Source organism: Ursus americanus, chromosome 2 (assembly GCF_024610735.1).
Source record: "Ursus americanus isolate L20-20 chromosome 2, mUrsAme1.1.p, whole genome shotgun sequence".
NCBI classification, from domain to species: domain Eukaryota; kingdom Metazoa; phylum Chordata; class Mammalia; order Carnivora; family Ursidae; genus Ursus; species Ursus americanus.
Window position 1 is genome coordinate 88,368,548 of NC_142128.1, and position 19,688 is coordinate 88,388,235.

A 19,688-nucleotide genomic window follows, 5' to 3' on the forward strand; every position below is an offset into this window, starting at 1 on the left:
CAATGTAGCATTTGCGAGCAATAACAGGCCACTGAAAAATACCGCTTATTAGTTTCTTACGCCAGACTTGAAGGGACAGAAGAAAGCACTGATGTCTACTGGGAAGACCTGGACTAAAACGGGTTTCTAACACATTAACCAATCATTTGGACAAATAGGTCTCAATCCCGGGTACATGTTAGAATCACCTGGGAAGGTTTCAAAAAAATACAGAACACAGGGTTCTTAGTCCAGAGATTTTGCCTTAACTAGTTTGAGGTGGAGCCCAGGCATTAGTTTTGTTTGTTTGTTGTTTTTGGAGACGCTCCTTAGGTGATATTTAGGTAGAGCCAGAGCTGAAAACCACTGGTTTTGACAACGAACAATATTTGACCTTTATCAAGTGGGCATGAAGCTTTGTCTGTTTAACTTATAAAAACAAAAATCTTACTTATTGAGGATCTTATTGATCTAATTGAGGATTCTATTCACAACAGAGACCAATACCAACTGAGCCTCACATCTCAATACTTAAGAAAGAATGTAACATTTCTTTTTACATAAGAATTTAACTTAGTCTACATTTATTCTTCCAAAGCTTTCCTTTTTCTAAAAACTGTGCAAAGTTTTCATCTTTGACAGTCCTTTGTATCTACTCTATCTGATTGGGAATGCTCAGGTGTCACTACGACAGGAACAAGAAGGGTTACAAAGGAATAGTCAGCCACTGCCTTAGTTCAACTATGCTTTCTGGTTGTCTTGGCATATATTTTAGTGCCTGAATTCTTTCAGAGCCAAGCTCAAAGCTAATACAAACGAAGCAGCTGCAACTGCATTGTGTTACATTTACATGGAAGGCCAACTCAGACCATTGTGTTATGGAAATGAGAACACTAAGCCAAGCACCTGGCCCGGAACACAAGCAGCTTTCTTTTAGCCAGAGCTAAATTGATGGCATCGTCTAAGGAGAAGTGATATAAAAATCATAAATATCAATAGTCACTTTATAAATAGAACATTAAAGAAAGAAGCCTGTTCCAAAAACTCAGTCAATGTGAAACAAATATATACAATTACAAGGTGTGATCATTTTCCCTTTCTGAATTAAATTTAAGTACCTGGATAACTTTCATCAGTTTATTCATTTCTTCCTAATCACCCCTGCAATGTCATTTGAATGTAGTTTTAACAAAGTATAAGACATACAATGGATGTTTAACTTAAAGGAAAACACAAATATGACAAATGTAAAAAGTCTAGCAAGATGCTAAAGAAAAAAAAGAAAAATAGCCTCTTTAAAAGGGGCAAAAACTACTCAAAAGACTAAAATGGTTCTTGAAGAAGCTAAGAGTCAAAACTCAGATCTGGAAAAACACTGTGAGCTTATACATATGTATGGCTCAACCTAAAGGGCTCAAAGAATTATCCACAGAAACAAATCATTAAATAAAGAATTCTATCTAGTTTCACTTCCCAATGTAAGGAGACACAGTATACACTATATACATAAAATACCATAGCCCTGAATTCCAAATACATATTAAAATCTCTCTTAGTGGAAGAAAAAAATGTACTATTCTGCACAGGTATACTCATTTACTCCAAATGATTGCTTAGTGATTATTGAATGGCTTAGTAATCCATTCGACTGAGATATTATCAGTAATACCAAGAGAGTAAATGTGAGATACTCACTTGATTCTGGTCATTCAATAATTCATGCATATCTTATCCGTTAAACAATTCTTTGCCGAGCGCTTACTGTGTGCAAAGTACTATGTTAGGCATTGAGGTAGCTACAAAGATGAGCGGAGATGTTTATTATCTAATGAGGGACACAACCTACAAACAAACAATTGCGACTGGAATTAAGGTAAAGAAATATGGAATGAACAGAAGAAATGGAAAAACTACCCTGCAGATCTCTGCTTTTCCTTACGGCTATGATTAGATAAAAGTACAAATACACTGCAACATTCCTAAAAACCAAGACCTTGCCTTACCTCTATGTTCAGTGGCCACATGATTTCCCTCTTATGTTTATTTTTATTTTTAAATTTACTGACTCTCCTGTCTACCACTGGCGTAAAGATGGCTTAGACTAAGTAAGAAATATACATGAATACAATGTTGTATGGTTATCCATTTTAAGTTTTTAGAAAGATACATTTTGGGAGATGAGAAAGATACACAAAGGTTTTGGGCTTCCTTACTTTGGGTTCACTGCTACAGTTATTCCTTGGCTCCTTCCTGCCATATCCAGCAGCAGTTAGCAGGATATAAGCGACTCTTACCCACCTGCTTCTCCTGGGTCTCAAGCTAACCACTACTCTAGAACTACCAGCAGGCTCAGCTGATAGCCTGGGGTGGGTGCTGAGCTGGGCCTCAACTGAATGGCACGCAGTCCCTGACCTATCACCTTGAGCTGGGATACTGATAGCAAGAGGAAAAGAGTCACTTGGGGAAAAGCCAAGTAATTTACCAATACCTCACAGAATTTCTACAAATGGAGGTGGGAAGAGGAAGGCCCTTTTGGAGAGTCCACGACTAGCTCCTTTTTGGTTTAGCTTTTGAGCCAAGATAAATATTTAAAAACAAAACAAAACAAATCTCTAACGCTTGCCAAATTTAGTTAAGCTTGACAAACATACATTCGCAGTCTTGCCCCAACCTACCTCCCCACCCTTCTCTCTTGCCATTTTTGCCTACATGCTTTTTGACTCGTGCCTCACTGAACCCTTTCTATGTTCCCTGGATGCCTCAGTCACTTTATGAAGTGTGTCTTTCTAAAACGCTATTTGCCTCAGCCTGGAATGCTCTTCTTCCTGTCAATTATTTTCATTCAGCCTTTGAAACAGCTCAAATACTGGCTCCCCGGCAAAGCCTTAGCTTACACAATGCATTGTTAAAAATCTGTGTCACCACGCTTATCTACCTCCTTATGAATCTGGTCATTTTTCTGTCCCTTGCTACTAGACTAGAAATGCTCTGGGAGTGGAAAATTCTGTTGTGTTCATTTCTGTTTCTCCAGGACCTAGTGCCAAGAAAGTTTCAATAATTGGTGAATTGCTAATACTTTGCCCAGAGTAAACACTCAGTAAGTGTGTCACTGTCAATACATTCGGGCAAGGGTTGCTAAAACTATTCATCTGCTCTTCAGTATTTGCCTGAAAACGGAGCTGGGAAGAACAGGCCCTTTGGAGAGTCCACGGGGTATGGTATTTACTATGGCTGTTCACCATAGTAGAGACGCCTGAATCCTAGAACCACAAGAACCTGTGCTTAAATCTCACTTTTCCTTCAGAAAGTTAGCATGAATCATTTCCATGGAAACAATCATGTTAATAAAATGAGATACTGTATAATTAACTTAGTTAAGTATCTCCAAGTTTGGTTCCTTTTTGCACTGCTTTTCCTTATTCAGAGACTCTGTTGTGATATGAACTACAAAAATGTTTTGTGTTGATCTGAAAACTAGACATAATTCTTATCGATATTACATTTAAGTAAGTCACATTAGCTACTGGTATTATATGGAAATTTAACACATACAGTGTACTTCCACAGACATCCAAGTACTGCATTGCCTCATCTAGCCAGCATATTTTGGTTTCTTTTAAAAGAATATAAGGGGCGCCTGGGGGGCGCAGTCGTTAACCGGCTGCCTTTGGCTCAGGGCGTGATCCCAGCGTTCTGGGATCGAGCCCCACATCAGGCTCCTCCGCTGGGAGCCTGCTTCTTCCTCTCCCACTCCCCTGCTTGTGTTCCCTCTTTCGCTGGCTGTCTCTGTCACATAAATAAAATAAAATCTTAAAAAAAAAATAAAAGAATATAAATTATTTATCCAGCATTATCATGGAATAAGGTATTTCACAAACCAGATTTTTCTGGATAACAAGTTTTATAAGCATCACATATCTTCTAGATTTAAAATACTCTCAATGGATATGTATCACACAATACTACACAGTTATACTTAAAAAAAAAAAAAAGCCCTGAACAAGAAATATAATTTCACTCCTTCTTAATGATTCAGGATCATTATTATCAATGTCAATTACTGCACTATGCACCATCCATCCTGTAATACAATGGTACTTTTAAGGACTACTGATAAATATTGTGCTGTTTGCCTTTATCTTAAGTGGATTCAAATTGTTTTTATGACTCCTTGCTTCTCATTTTCTCTGCTTCCTCCCTCAACTCACTGTCATCTTTTTGAAAAATTACAATCAGTGTGTTCTGATGGTTATTTTTCAAATAATTGTCTAGATAAAAACTGGCTAAATTCTCCTAGAGAATGCATGGGCTTTGTGACTGCAGTTTGCCCATCAGAGGCCCCTCTTTCCTTCAATGTTTCTAAATCCATGAGGTGGCTGAGATTGTCAGAAGAATAACAACTGAGTAAATGGTTTGTAAGTAGTGCTAGCAGTCATGTATATGCATCACTGGTTTATTACTTTTAATCAAGAATAATTAATTTTATTATTAAGGTAAACCCTAAATTAGCTATCAACTGTTGAAATATAAATGAAAATCGTTGTTCTTAATTAATTTAAATTTAAAAAGCCTAGTCATGAACTTCAGATTCAATGTAAGTACATGTTCTATATTATATATTATAGATATTATATTCTGTATTATAGAGGGATATCTTTCTTCAGTTATTGACTTTTAAAAAATTTTAAATTTATTCTAGCATGATGGTATCACTATTTCAAATTCTAACTCAATCCTTTTCACCACTTTGTATGGATAGTCAGTTTCACTATATTTGACTTCTGTTTCATCAAGAAAACAAGAAGTGGAGGGAAGAGGAAAAAAATGCCTTTTTTCATTCATTAAAAAATAAAACAAAAAGCCAAATATTTAAGTGGGAAGCCATGTCTATGGAACAGAGAAATTCAGTAAGAGGGATGAAATCTGTTATTTTATAATTTCCTGTCATAATGTGGTATAGAATATTAATCCAGTCTTGCTTCTGATCTTTAAAAATGAGAGAATTGGTAAACATTTGAAAGGTGTCACAGTAACAGACATCCACAAGTCTACAAGGCACTGAGTTATAATAAGGGCAAATCTTGTTCCTTGGGGTTAGTCCAAAATAAAACATTCATTTTGGTTAATTTACAAATGAATGCCAGCTTATATTATCTCAAAATATCAGTTTAACTTAAAAAGTCATCCCAACTAAAAAAAAAAAAGTATTGGGATACATAAAGAATACAACATATTAACTGAATTAAAAGAAAATTATCTTTTTTTTCCCAATAGAAAGGTCTACTTCTACTCTATACTGATTTCCATTGTACCTATAATAATGACCAACTTCATGGCAGTAATTCTTTTCAAGTTAAAAAATAATAAATTTTAATAAAATGATATAATGAGACAGTCTCTTATTCAATAAAGAAAATGGATTGATTAAAATCTGCATTACTCAGAGTTATATCAAAAAGATCCAAACCAGGACTGCAACTGGTGATCAGCTGACTTGATCACTTATAGTCTTCAGAGCTTAGCATTCAGGATTTAATACTGATTCTTAGTACTGCCTCATCAGTTTAAGGACTATTTCAAACTGAGTTATTTCTTCCAGGGCATTTCTTAAGCACTTAGATGGTCATCTAAAAGATGGCTTAAGCAAAGTACAGGCCAAGGTCTCAGGATTAGAACTCACAACTGTCTAATTCTCTGATAATCTGCTCTGCAACTTTAGGAGTCCCACCGTTCACTGTTCATGCCCCAGCTCAAGAAAAATAACATAAAAAAACCAAAAAACTCCTTCCACTTGTGAAAAAAAAAAAAAAATTCCACCAGCATCTTTACGGAATGGTGACAGGTTTTCGCTAGTAACTTGATAAAAGGGCATCCTGCAAAGATTTGCACTCTATAGTTCAGAGGACTTCGAATTTAACATATTTTGTTATATATTTTGGAAATTTCCCACAACTAAAAATAATTATTCCCTAAAATCTAATAAACCTCCTGCTGAAAGTAGTGGACGTTAACCACAGTTAATCTATGGAAGTTGATAACTCTGTCCTTTAACTACAGTATTCTAAAGAAATTCTTCAGCAAAATGTTTTGATTCCTTAGTAACTGTCTCTAACTCTAAGGAGAAAGGAGAGAAAAGGAAAATATCTTTTAAAGAAGAGGAGCACTTACTGGTACTTTGAAGGGTGAGGTATTTACAGTGTCCATGGAGTTGGGTTTCTCTGATGTACTGGTCCCTGAGATACTCCGTCTGCGAGGGGACCTTTCTGCCGGCACCTCTGAAAAGAAGAAAGAAACATCATGAAGAAACCAAAATTTAGGATCTTTGACTACACTGTAAAAATTACTGGGGTTTTCTCCCCCCATAAAAAAAATCAGTTTGCTTTAAAGGTACACTACATTCTATCTCCACATGATTTATCTCTTTTTATCTCTGTGGTATTCGAAGTATTGAGGCACTAGGGAGACCTGGTTACACTTAAGAAATCTGCTTTAACACAACAGATTATAATTATATCTGTGCACATATAAAAAGTAAATTTTTCTGAGCTATGTTTAATATCTATAAATTCACTTACTATTTCTATCTCACAGTGTATGAATCTACTTCTCAGCAATTTGTCAGCAATATAGGAGTTAATAGAACCCAAAGAAATTCTTGATATTCTTGTGAACAAAACACAGTCTTGTGTTGCACATGATTTGATGGTGTCTGCACAAAGGTCAAAGTTCAGTTCTGTGCAGATAAGATGATTCACCAGACTGCAGCCAAAGGGCCACGAGATGACTGAAAGCTGCTGCTAGGATAAAATAACATATATGCCTATGCAGATATAAAAATAGATCAGCTTCTCCTTGTGCTGGCAAGATGACCTTACTAAAATCTTACTCTGGAATCCTAAATCTGTTCAAACTGACCTAACAAGCTTCGGATTTTGCAGATGAGGTGATATTTTCTAATTTAATTATTATACACTATATTAAGGTTACATTTAAACAATTTTTTCATAGAGTGATATAAATATATGCATATATATATGCACATACACACGCACACACAGATGATAGATATATACATATTATACCTTTATCACAACTGCTTCCCATCTCCACTTCAACTGACAGACATATAGGAATCCAGCTTCTCAGATAACATTAGATAATCTCAACATGGACAAGGAAAAAAAACACATCCTAAAAAAAGTACTCTGTATTATCTTCCAGATCTTAAAAAATAAGGAGTAAATCGTGACTCCGGAGACTGACATTTTGATTTCTGCTGTTCTCCCTTTAAAAGATAGATGCAGTTTAAACTTCCATTTCTGGCCTCCTGGCCCCTGGGATCCGTGCTACTTCCACTTAAGAGAAAGCGTTTTTTCTCTCGCTCCCTCCCTGTGTCTTGCTCTTCCCCCTCCCTCTCTACAGCTTGCAGAGAGCAAGCGAGAAAGAAACACACGGGACTGCAGCTATTCAATCAATGGTTCCGACTGCACATCCTCATTAGTTACTTTCAGGCTATTAGCAGACGCCCAGCCACTGCCTCTCCTCAGTTACAGAAAATTTCACTGTATTACACTCATCTGCAGCAAGAAAAAACATTTACTGAAATTTATATTCAGCTAGTGCCAAAAGGACACCATTTTACACAGACCTAGTAATGCACACAAATCAATCCCTCCTATGAAAATCCAATTGCAAGTGCTTTCCCTATTACAATCTTTGCATACTGGACACTGATTTCTTCTCCATGACTAAACGTATCTTCTGTGTGACATCCTGACCCGTAAGACATAAGCCAAATTGCAACATTCCTAATGACTGAGAGGTTGCCAACATAGCGTCTTCTATGTCCGCAGCACAAGAAAGTCCCATGCTATCACTGTTTTAAAATTACAACCAATAACTGCTAAGTCTCTCAACTTCTCTCTAACCATCAGTGGTTAAATGAGCCATAATGTACAAAGCCATTTTCAGAATTAGACACACACGACTTCTAAAAAATGGCAGTATAATTAGCTAAAATTCACGGCAATGGCACAAAGCACCAAATTTAAACAAATCAGCTTTGCAAAGCACACGGAACAACAAGACCTTCAGACTTTAGAAATGTGACTTCAAAGAGTGATTATCCAAGTTAGGTATTTCTACTGTATGGGGGGCAGGCTGGTGGGGAGAGGGGCTGGGGAAGATAGAAGAAAATCTCATCCTTCCTCTGATAATGACCTACAATTAGAAGATACATGAGATTGGATATTATAGCATAACGTATTTTAATATCTGAATAATTGATGCAGAAACCAAACTAGGAGAAAATAAGTTCCATTAGCAAAGAATAAAACGATCCGGTAAACAGTTTTCCTTAATTTGCAATGTTCTGGATAAGGAAAAAAATGGGAACTTATTTCCTCATTTTCTTTCAAATATCTAATTTTAGCTTTCAGGCATCTGAACTCACTAAATAAATATATTTCCAGGCTTTTAACAATGTGAAATTATATTGGCTAAAATGAGCAGCCACATTTTAAACCCTAACAAATATGTTATTTGTTGTACTTCTCTTTCTCTTTTAGATTCTCTTTCTGCATCATGGGGAAAAAAATCACAACTCTGGTGTAGCTTAAAGAGTATCACTGGGTTCAAAAAGAAGAAATTAAATTTTTCTTGAAGTTTGAACAACTGCCACTAAGAGGGGAAAGAGGATAAGCTAAATCAACTAATGATGAGAGGTCTACACGTCCTTTCTCAGCCCCCACAGCAATGCAACTTATCTGACGATGCACGAAAGGCCCCTGAATACCCAAGTTCTTTTGTCTTCAGAAGATTCAGAACTATTTCAAAGCAGAGAGAAGAATATATACCCGAAGCATCAATGGCCACGTAGAACCAGGTAACAGCATCAGCAAGGATCGAATTAACAGCTTGCTGGATTAGTCACAGGCAAGCCTGCACATTAAACTGGTCCAGCTACCTTTAACTTTAAATCTCCAAGTAGAAGGGAAAGCTGCTACTATGCTCTTAAAGCCACATTTCTGCTGAGTTGGAAGGAAAATCTATACTGGTTCCAATAGACCAAAATTAGACAACTCTCTCCCCTGCCCCCACTCATGCTACATAAACCACATTAATTTTGACCCGCTGTAAAAATTATTGTTCCTTTCATAGTCATAATATTTAATCAAAGTCATTTTAAAATATGCTCGCTCTCTAAGACTGAGACAGAGACTTATAGTATTGTTTCAGTAAAGGTCTGAAACTGTTTTGTTCACTTTCTCATCCTCTAAAAATGTTTTTCATCTTCAGATTGAAAGGCAAAAAAAAGTTATAAAATGGAAAAGCCTGGTTAAGTTTTAAGTTTATTTCTTCATTTCCTTTGCCATTGAGTATGAACCAAGATGAGGTGACCACTTCTCTTACTGAGAGATAACCCGCAATATAGCTCCACATGGAACATATATTGAACCAAAAGAACATCTGGGTGCTTTTTTTAAAGATTTTTTTTATTTATTTGACAGAGATAGAGACAGCCAGCGAGAGAGGGAACACAAGCAGGGGGAGTGGGAGAGGAAGAAGCAGGCTCACAGCAGAGGAGCCTGATGTGGGGCTCGATCCCATAACGCCGGGATCACGCCCCGAGCCGAAGGCAGACGCTTAACCGCTGTGCCACCCAGGCGCCCCCATCTGGGTGCTTTTCTTAGCAGCTCCATCAACTATCTGTGTGATCCTGTGTAAGCCATCTCACCTTTTCTGCTCTGATCTTCATTAATAAACTGGGTTATTCAGACCAACCAGAGATAAAGACAAGATGAATGAGTTTATATGCTTTGGTACAAAATTGCTTTTTGGAAGAAAGGGGCTCTTTAAATCCAAAGTCTGATATCATAATATCATTTATTCTACATAATACCTATTTTCCTCTCTGTTGATGTGACTTCTTCGGAAAGCGTGGCAAAGAAATTGACAGCTGGAGGATTATAGGGGCAAAGGCACTTTTGGTGGAGGATGTGCTTGTTCAACAGACAGAAGTCAACCTCTGCCTTTAGAACCTAATACTTGGGTTGTTCATGGCCTTAATTCACTTATCAGGAAGCAAATGTCAAAAAGTATTTCAAGGAGGACAAAAAAGTAGGACAGTGTAAAGGAGATGAAAAGGTGTAGTAATTTCACTACAGTAATTACAGTGAATGGGTAGTTGTGTTGAGAAAAGGAGATGTGGAAGTCATCCTTGTAGGTTTATTAGGGAAGAACACGACAGGCAGAGAAAAGCCAATACGAAGCTTCTAGGGTAAGGTGCAGCACGGAGGCCACTGCGACTGGTGTTAGTAGGGACAAAGAGTAACAGAAAGTCAGTGTGGCATATATAGCATGCCTCAATACTTCCCATGAATGGCAACCCAAGCCAATTCCTAGTAATTTTGTGTACAGAATAATAAAACATGAATGAATGTGAATGCTCTGCCAGTTATAATTATTCACAGGCCCCTTTAATACTTTTGCTATTATATTTAGATAGCAAGTGTTCTAGTATTATTCTCAAAAGGGGAATTCTTCAGCTCACTTCAAAAACCCTTTTAAAAATCAATAACATTCCAACAAAGCATGACAGAAAATTGAATACACACCAGAGTGTGTTCATGCACCCATTCCTGTTACTGAAATTTCAGGGTGCTGCTGCAAATGAGCCCACTTCACTATCATCTATGCGCCTTTCTATTGTGTAAATGATGACAATAAATAAGATAGGAGATGTCAGCGTCTCAAGTTATTAATGAAAAAAACAAGTAATCACGTATCTCTTTACGCTATGAATTCTAAATTAGGAGGATTCTTTTTCCACAGGAGCAGAGAAGATTTTAAGGAACAGAGTGGGAAGGAAGGCGTAGTATTAGGCAATGGGTTTGTATGGATTCAGTAAAGAAGGACCTCAAAAAAAAATGGCAAAAGGTGAAAGAGAAAAGGCTTCATGAAATGGGATTGCGTGTTTTGTTGATGGACTCCTAAAGGTAATGAGACCTTAAAGATTTGGGTAGAGAACAATTTTGTAAAGGAAAAGTGACAAGAACAAAGAGAAGAAAATTACAGACTGCATTTATAGAGCTGCCAACACCACAGCACCTGGGCGTTTTATAGACTTCATCCACCTGCTTTTCAGTAGGACATTTTCTGCTGTATCCCATTTTTATAGCTTTAAAGCCTATGTACTGACAGTCACTACCACTCAGCTGCTCTGAAATACAAACCCCCAGAGCCACTTTAATTCATCCAGTTTGTATCACTTAGACTGTGGTACCGCACTCAAACAAGCAGAACTTTCAAGTGTGCACGCCCTCAACTCGTACTTCAATCCGAACAAATAGGGGCTAAGTACACAAATGTGGTGAATTCTAAGTGAAGCCATTCAGTCTCCCCATCTTTTCTTTACTTCTGCAAATTTATTCTCTATTATTGTTATTATTTTAAAATTTTCTTCTTATTAATACAATAGGAGGATGGATTTCTCTCTGGTCAAGGAGTCTGGACACCCATAAGTATTCCATTCCTTCACATGATGATGTTGGATGGGATAGAGGAGAATAGTTTTAGTGCAAATAACAGTCTCAACTAGAAAGGCTAAGAAAACAGCGCAGGTTTTCATGGTTTACATGGTAGCTTAAGTTTCAAATACAAAGTGTATCTCTGGTTCTTAGTGATAACCACCAGGGGTCTTAATAATTATAATAAAAACATAATAACAAGGATACCTGCAACACCAAACTATCATTTATATTACATGCTAAGTGTTTTATAGGAGGTATCTCTTCCATCATCACAACAATTCTCTGGAACAGACTATCACCTCCATTTACAGACAAGGAAAGAAAAAGAGGTTCTATTACTTGCACAGCTGGTCAAGGGCAGAATCAGGATTGGAACTCACGCAGTCTGGATCTAGAATCTGTACTTTTTAATTACCATGCATGCTACCCTGTTCTCCTAGTGTTTTGTATAATGGGCTGTAACGGAGAAGAAATAAAATAATCTTTTCTTCTTCCTAAAAATAACTCAAAGAACTTTAACAATATGCACACGATTCTTCATATTTTAAAGAGAATTAAATCACTTAGCATTATATTATTGTGCTGAGCACCAAGTAACGTATAGAATCACTGATTTCGGCTCAGGTCATGATCTCAGGGTGGTGGGATCGGGCCTTGTGTCTGGCTCCATGCTTAACACAATCTGAGGTTCTCTCTTTCCCTCTGACCCTCGCTCCACTCACACTCTTTCTCTCTTAAATACATACATACATATATATACACACACACACACACACACACACACATACATACATACATACATAAATCTTAAAAATAAATAAATAAATTAGGCTCAACGCCCAATGTGGGGCTTGAACTCACGACCCCGGGATCAAGAGTTGGGTGCTCTACCAACTGAGATAGCCAGCTGCCCCTTGCATTTCTTTAAATTGAGGTGTAACTGACATATAGAACGATATTGGTTTTAGGTGTACAACATAATCCAATATTCATATACATTGTGAAATGATCACAGTAACTCTGGTTAACATTTGTCACCATATATGTACAAATTAAAAAAAAAAAGAGTTAAATCATATTCTGAGGGGTAATTTATTGCAAAAAAAGCCCATCAAGAGAAAACTCTCAATCTTGGAACATTGATGCTAATAACAATGTTCCAGTCAAGAAACAAAGAGAGGTAAGGAAATGGGCTAAGGAGAGAGAAAGGTGTCTTAATGCAATCATGAAAATATTTGAACGAAACAGGAAACAACCTATAAAAAATATCTACTACTGATTCCTTCAATTAAAAAACCCTCCAAAAATAACCTGCCCTTAGGGGGAGGGATGATTAGATGGTGCACAGAGGATCTTTAGGGCAGTGAAAAAACTCTGCATGATACTGTAATAATGGATACATGTCATTATACATCTGTCCAAACCCCAAGGATGTACAATATCAAAAATGAACCCCAATGTAAACTATGGACTTGGGATGATTATGATGTGTCAATGCAGATTCATCAACTGTAACAAATGTACTATTCTGGTGGAGGATACTGGTAATGGGGGAGGCTGTGCATATGTGGGGGTAAGGGTATATGGGAAGTCTTTGTACCTTCCTCTTAATTTTGCTGTGAACCTAAAACTGCTCTTAAAAAAAAAAAGTATTACATAAAACAAAACCCTTTCTAAAGTAATCTTCAGTACACTTAAGTGGAGAGATAACTACTTAGGCCAATTCTATGAGACAAAAACAGAGAAATGGCATTAAGGTCTTAGGTTTTACGAAGAATAATCTTTAAATAAGAAAACACTGTTCAGCATAAAATGACATTTTTGAGCATTTCAACCCAGTTATTTGTAAGATTTTCTTAATCTCACACCTTTATTTTGGTGAGTAAGATTTATGTTCAACTCTGGAAGGTACTATGTCTTCTAATTTTACAGAGATGTAAGAACTTTAAACTTTTCTATAACGAACTTAACATGTTCTCATTATTAGTATGTTTCATATATAATTGTAGGTATAATCTTGATTTACTTATACCATGATTTCAGTATTCATCTTTAGACTCTTAAAAAAAAAAAAGATTTGGTCCTTGATTATGCCAGGGTCTCTTAAGACTAGTTTGTGGAAAAGAAACAAAACAGAAGATCATAGGGGAAGGTAGGGAAAAATAAAATAAGACAAAATCAGAGGGAGACAAACCATAAGAAACTCTTAACTATAGGAAACAAACTGAGGGTTAATGGAGGGGAAGGGTGTTCGGGGACGGGGTAACTGGGTAGGGGGCGTTAAGGAGGGCACGTGATGTAATAAGCACTGGATGTTACATGCAACTATGAAACACTGAACTCTACCTCTGAAACTAATAATATGCTATATGTTAATTAACTGAATTGAAATAAAATTAAATTAAAAAAAAGAGACTAGTTTGGGTTTTATTCCAAAACAGACATTAATAGAAAGTACTGAAAGTATTAAGTATTGAAAACACAAATATCTGGCCTCTAATATAAAGATGAGAACTTACTCATGTACTGAAGACCAAATACACATATACCACTGTACAAAAACAAAAAATGTTTACAATGGACATCATTCTTAGTGAAGGTATCAGAAAAGGGAGAAGCCTGTGATGTTGATTTGTACTCCTTATGCCACCAACACTGCCAGGTCTCTTCTCAAAATGTCTGTTGACTTCATTTTGTCCCTTTTATTTACACTACCATCTATCATCCTGGTCCTGGACTTTTTATCTTTTCACGCAGATCGTGGCAGGACCGTCCTAACTGATCTCACTGACTCCTGTCTTTCTCCGCTGAAAGCTATCCTGCTTGCCATTACCAGATTAGTTTTCCTAAAACATTACTTTCTTGGTGTAATTACCTTCCTAGAGATCTTTTGACAGTCAGGCACTGGAAAAAACCACCTGGCCCCACCTTTCATAGTCACTCTTTTCTGTCAACACTCTCCAACAAATTGCCTTAGATAGATGATCTTTGATCTCAAACTGGCCATATTCATTCCCCTGCATTCGTGTTTGCTAATGGTTTTCACCTATCTGCCAAATCTTAGGTGACCTTCAAAACCAATGTCAGTTCATCTACTTCCATAAAACCAGTTCTAATTGTTGACATTTCTTTGATTTCCAATTAATACATTTGTAGAAGTTCACATTACTTGATTATATGTTCTTTAGTTTCGGGAAGCAAACTACATTCCTGCCCAGTACAGTGCTCTGCCAACTGCTGTATTGAATAAGGTTTGAATAATGCAAGATTTGAATAATGGTGATCCTTGTCTCGATTTTTAAATAAAACAAGTTTCAGTAAATAGAATTCTCTCCATTTTAAATATGTCTCCTGCAATGTTCTCATAAACCATTTGCACCAATTCTTGCTTGTTTGCAGGGAGTATTAAAACAGAATAAAAGATAATAATTAGTAACAAATAAATTTTAACTAAACAACTAAAAAATAGTTCAGCATAGTCTGGATACCATTTTTTTCTCCTTTAATAAACATATTGGGTGATATAGACTTGCCATTTTTTTGTATGTTCAAATGATAAAATATTTCATATATAATTTCATATGGTTCAATTTAATACACAGTAAAATTAATAAATTTTCTAGTTATTTCTAATTCATATATGGAATTAAAGAGAAACATCTAGTCAGGTTTAAGAATCACTTTTTCTGTATATTAATTTGACTCTTCAGCTATAATTGAGATTTTGATAAATAAGCTTCATGAGAGCTTAGGTTTAAAAGTTTTGTGGTGTTTCCTTCTATGCATCATTCTTTTTGAAAATTCACAAATTTCTTAAGAAGCACATTTACATATAAGGTTTAAGTCTTGATATCTTACTCATTTCCATTTTCTTTAGATATCTGTTCAGCTTGATTTTCTTAAATTTTTTATTCTTACATCACTTTCAGAAAAATTTTGAAATTTTTCTTTTTCTAAGGAAATCCCCTAAATAAAGGATGTATAAACACGAAGGGAACCATGACCACCTATGGGACTCAACAGGGATTCAACCGCCATGTTAGGGGTTAGCGTGACTTTTAGGATTTTCTGCTTCTTTTTCAATTTAGATATCAAATGTCGATTTATTCATTTCTGATGAAAAACTGAATTGCCACTGATTGGAAATAGTAATGCAAGTGTAATCCAGCATTTATTCTTTTTCAGAAGTCAGGCTGCATGAAAAATCAAACCACAATAGATGATAGATTTTAGGATATGATTCAATTTCTTTCATGGCTATAAGTTACAAGCCTACTTATATTTTCTGTTTCTTCCATAGTCAATTTAATAAATTACATCTTTCCTTAAAACATCTATTTTCTCAGGGCGACTGGGTGGCCTTGATTTTGGCTCAGGTCATTATGTCAGGGTTGAGAGCCTGCGTGGGGCTCTCTCTGTGCTGGGCGTGGAGCCTGCTTAAGATTCTTTCTCTCCCTTGGGGTGCCTGGGTGGCGCAGTAGTTAAGCGTCTGCCTTCGGCTCAGGGTGTGATCCCAGCGTTCTGGGATCGAGCCCCACATCAGGCTCCTCCGCTGGGAGCCTGCTTCTTCCTCTCCCACTCCCCCTGCTTGTGTTCTCTCTCTCGCTGGCTGTCTGTCTCTGTCAAATAAATAAATAAAATCTAAAAAAAAAAAAAAAATTCTTTCTCTCCCTTTCCCTCCGCCCTTTCCCACCTAAATAAAACAAAATGTCCATTTTCTCTAAATTTTCAAGTATCATAAAGTTGTTCATGATAGATTCCTATTTTTCAAGTCTCTGATTTCGTATAATTATGTCCCCTTTTTTCATTTCTAACATTGTTTCTTTGTGTTTTCTTTTTCGTCTTGATCAAATCTTGACGGTGTTATCCATTTTCATTGAACTTTTTAATAAAACAACTCTTGGCTTTACTGATTCTATTACATTTATTTCTGTCTTCCATCTCATTATCATCTGCTATTATCTTCATTATTTCTCTCCCTAAACTTTCTTTGGAGATATATAGATATAGATATAGATATAGATATAGATATAGATATAAAACTTAAATGCTTAATTAGCTCATTAATTTTCAGCCTTTCTTCCTTTCAATATAAAAAAGGTTAAGACTGTTAGCTTTCACTTAATAACATTTCACAATATCCTACAGGCTTTGATATGTACTGTTTTCAGGATGTTCAGTTCTATTTTATAGTTTTTATTATTATTTCTCCTTTGACTGAAGAGTTATAGATAAGCAACTTAAAAAGTTTCCAAAACTAAAGGTTTTTTAAAAATTTTTTAAAAGATTTTATTTATTTATTTGTCAGAGAGAGAGAGAGCACAAAGTAGGATAAGCAGCAGGCAGAGGGAGAACTGGGCTCTTCACTGAGCAAGGAGCCTGATGTGGGACTTGATCCCAGGACCCTGGGATCATGACCCGAGCTGAAGGCAGACACTTAATCAACTGAGCCACCCAGGCATCCCAGTAAACATTTATAACGTAAGTTTTTGTTACTAATTTCTAACTTAGTTCAACTATGATCAAGAGAATGTGTTCTGTATGATGTAAAGGCTTTAAAATTTATTGAGATTTGTTTATGCACCCAGTCTATGGACTGTTTTCATGAAGATCCCATATGTGTATGAGAAGACTATATAATTGCTGGATTCAGGATTCTATACATGTCCATTAACTCAAGCTTATCGTGCTTTTTATGTCTTCTATAGCTTTACTAATTTTTGTGGACAGGATTATAGATTTATCAATTTCTCCTTATATTTTTGCCAACTTTTGCCATATAAATTTTAAGACTTTGTTATTGGGTGCATGTAAGATTGCTATATCTTTCTAGCAATTTCTACATTTTATCATTAAGTGACCTCCTTTATTCATAGTAATGGTTTTTGACATAAAGTTCCATTTTATCTTGTTTTCATGGCTATGCTACCTTTCTTTTATTTGCCAAAGATATCTTTTTCCAAACCTTTTAATTTTTAACTCTCCTGGATCCTTTCTCATTCACAACATTAAAAAAGAAATTGAGTCTGGCTATCTTTACCTTTTAACATTTTCAACATTGTTGGATTTTATTTCTACCACCTAGTGTGTTTTCTACTCACTTTTTAAAATGCTTTTTTTCCTGATTTTCTGTCTGCTCAGATTGATCAAAGTTTAAAAATTCATTTTCTCCTCTACTGCTTTTGAAATCATGCACTCTATTTTTATTCTTTTAATAGCTGTCCTTAACATTTTAACACATACACTTAAAGCCTAATGCTAATCTTGATTTCTATTCTTCTCTTGAATAATTCAATGATCTTTTTTTAAAAGTTCAGTTTGAATTACCCCCTTCCTATTTAACTCATATATTGTCCACTATTTTAGTTTTATCTTATCAGAACCATGGTTAAAAATTCTCAGGGGATTTTTATCCTTTTCCCTGGAAGGACCAGTAGTCCAGTCTAAGATAAGGAAGATTTGTCAGTTTTTGTCAGTGACCAGATTTTATTTCTTATTTTCAGTCATCAAGGGACCCAGTCCTATGAGAAACAATGGGGTGAGGATTTGGGGGATTTATTTATTTATTTATTTATTTATTTGTTTATTTATTTATTTATTTATTTAAGCAATCTGCACACCCAATGTGGGGCTCAAACTCAGGACTACAAGATCAAGAGTTACATGCTCCTCCGACTGAGCCAGCCAGGTGCCCAAGGATTTCCATTCTAATTCCTCATTTTGTTTGGACCCTAAGTTCATCTCCTATCTTGTGACTATTAAAACTTAACATCCTGGGGGCACCTGGGTGGCTCAGTCAGTTAAGTGTCTGCCTTCGGCTCAGGTCACAATCCCAGGGTCCTGGGATGGCCCCGCATTGGGCTTCCTGCTTGGCAGGGAGTCTGCTTCTCTCTCTGCTCCTGCTCTCTCTCTCTCTCTTGCTCTGTCTCTCGAATAAAATAAAATCTTTAAAAAAAAAAAAAAAGAGGGATGCTTGGGCGGCTCAGTCAGTTAAGTGTCTGCCTTTAGCTCAGAGTCCTGGGATCGAGTCCCGCATCAGGTTCCTTCTCAGCAAGGAGCCTGTTTCTCCCTCTGCCCATTCCCCTGCTTGTGCTCTCTCTCTCTCTCACAAATAAATAAATGAAATCTTAAGAAAAAATTCCAACAAACAAACAAAAACAAACCGAAACTTAACATTCTGGAATTCTAAGACTGGCAAATGCCCCCAGGACAATTTTACTACCTGGATATTTAGTTTTATTTTTTCTCTTCCAGGAGATTTCCTTTCTTTTCCAAGAAGAGAGGTCAAGGGGTGCCTGGGTGGCTCAGTCGTTAAGCGTCTGCCTTTGGCTCAGGTCATGATACCAGGGTCCTGGGATCCAGCCTCACATTGGGCTCCCTGCTCACTCTTCTCCCTTCTCCCTTCTCCCTTCTCCCACTCCCCCTGCTTGTGTTCCCTCTCTGTGTCTCTCTCTGTCAAATAAATAAAATCTAAAAAAAAAAAAAAAAAAAAAAGGGTCAACCATTGTAGTTTAAAATGTTTGTTTCATTAATATGACATTTCTAGTTGTTTCTGTGTTATTTTTCAGGATATCTGCCATTTTGCCAGAAATTAGAGTTTCAATTTTTGAACATACTTTTCCCTTGAGGTTAGGTATAATTTTAGGAATCAGGTAATAGTTATCAATACCAAATAATTAACCATAGCCAGTAGAGTCATTTAGAAACTTAAAAATGTTTAGGTTTTACCAAAATGATATTCTTCTTTTATAGAGCTGTTCTAATAACTTCACTAAACAAAAAAAATCACTTAAATGTGGTTTAGAAAATGCAAAGTAGTACAAAATATTTGAGTATTTTCCTTTTTATTCTAGAATTTGGAAAACACAATTACAACCTACTGAAATAATAACTGCAACCTACTGAAATAATAACTGCAAATGCTACCAATGTACCCTAAATGGTACTTGCAGATATGAGAATACAGAACACTGTAGGAGGAAAAAGGGTAGCTCTGACATAATAATTTGGATAACTGTGAAAATGGCTGAATCTCAAACTGTTGGGCATCTGAATAGCATTCATTCATTCAAAAATTAAGTATTTACTAAGCACCTTTGAGGTGCTATTCTGGAAGATCCCAAAATATTAAGTGAAGATCCCTACCATGCAGAAACTGGGGAGTGCTAGGTGGATACA

General features: G+C 36.3%; 1 protein-coding gene across 10 annotated transcripts in view; it reads right to left on the bottom strand.

Moving 5' to 3' along the window:
• The window catches only part of RASAL2 (RAS protein activator like 2), a 339,913-nt gene that overhangs the window by 78,720 nt on the left and 241,505 nt on the right, over window positions 1-19,688 (bottom strand). For 9 of the 10 annotated variants that reach the window (XM_087858630.1, XM_045811304.2, XM_087858635.1 and 6 more), the window contains one exon: window positions 6,148-6,254. In XM_087858630.1, coding sequence (XP_087714756.1) covers window positions 6,148-6,254 — 107 coding nt within the window. Of the gene's footprint in view, window positions 1-6,147; window positions 6,255-7,061; window positions 7,347-19,688 lie in introns of those variants that run through there. The other variant, XM_087858626.1, reaches the window with a different exon arrangement.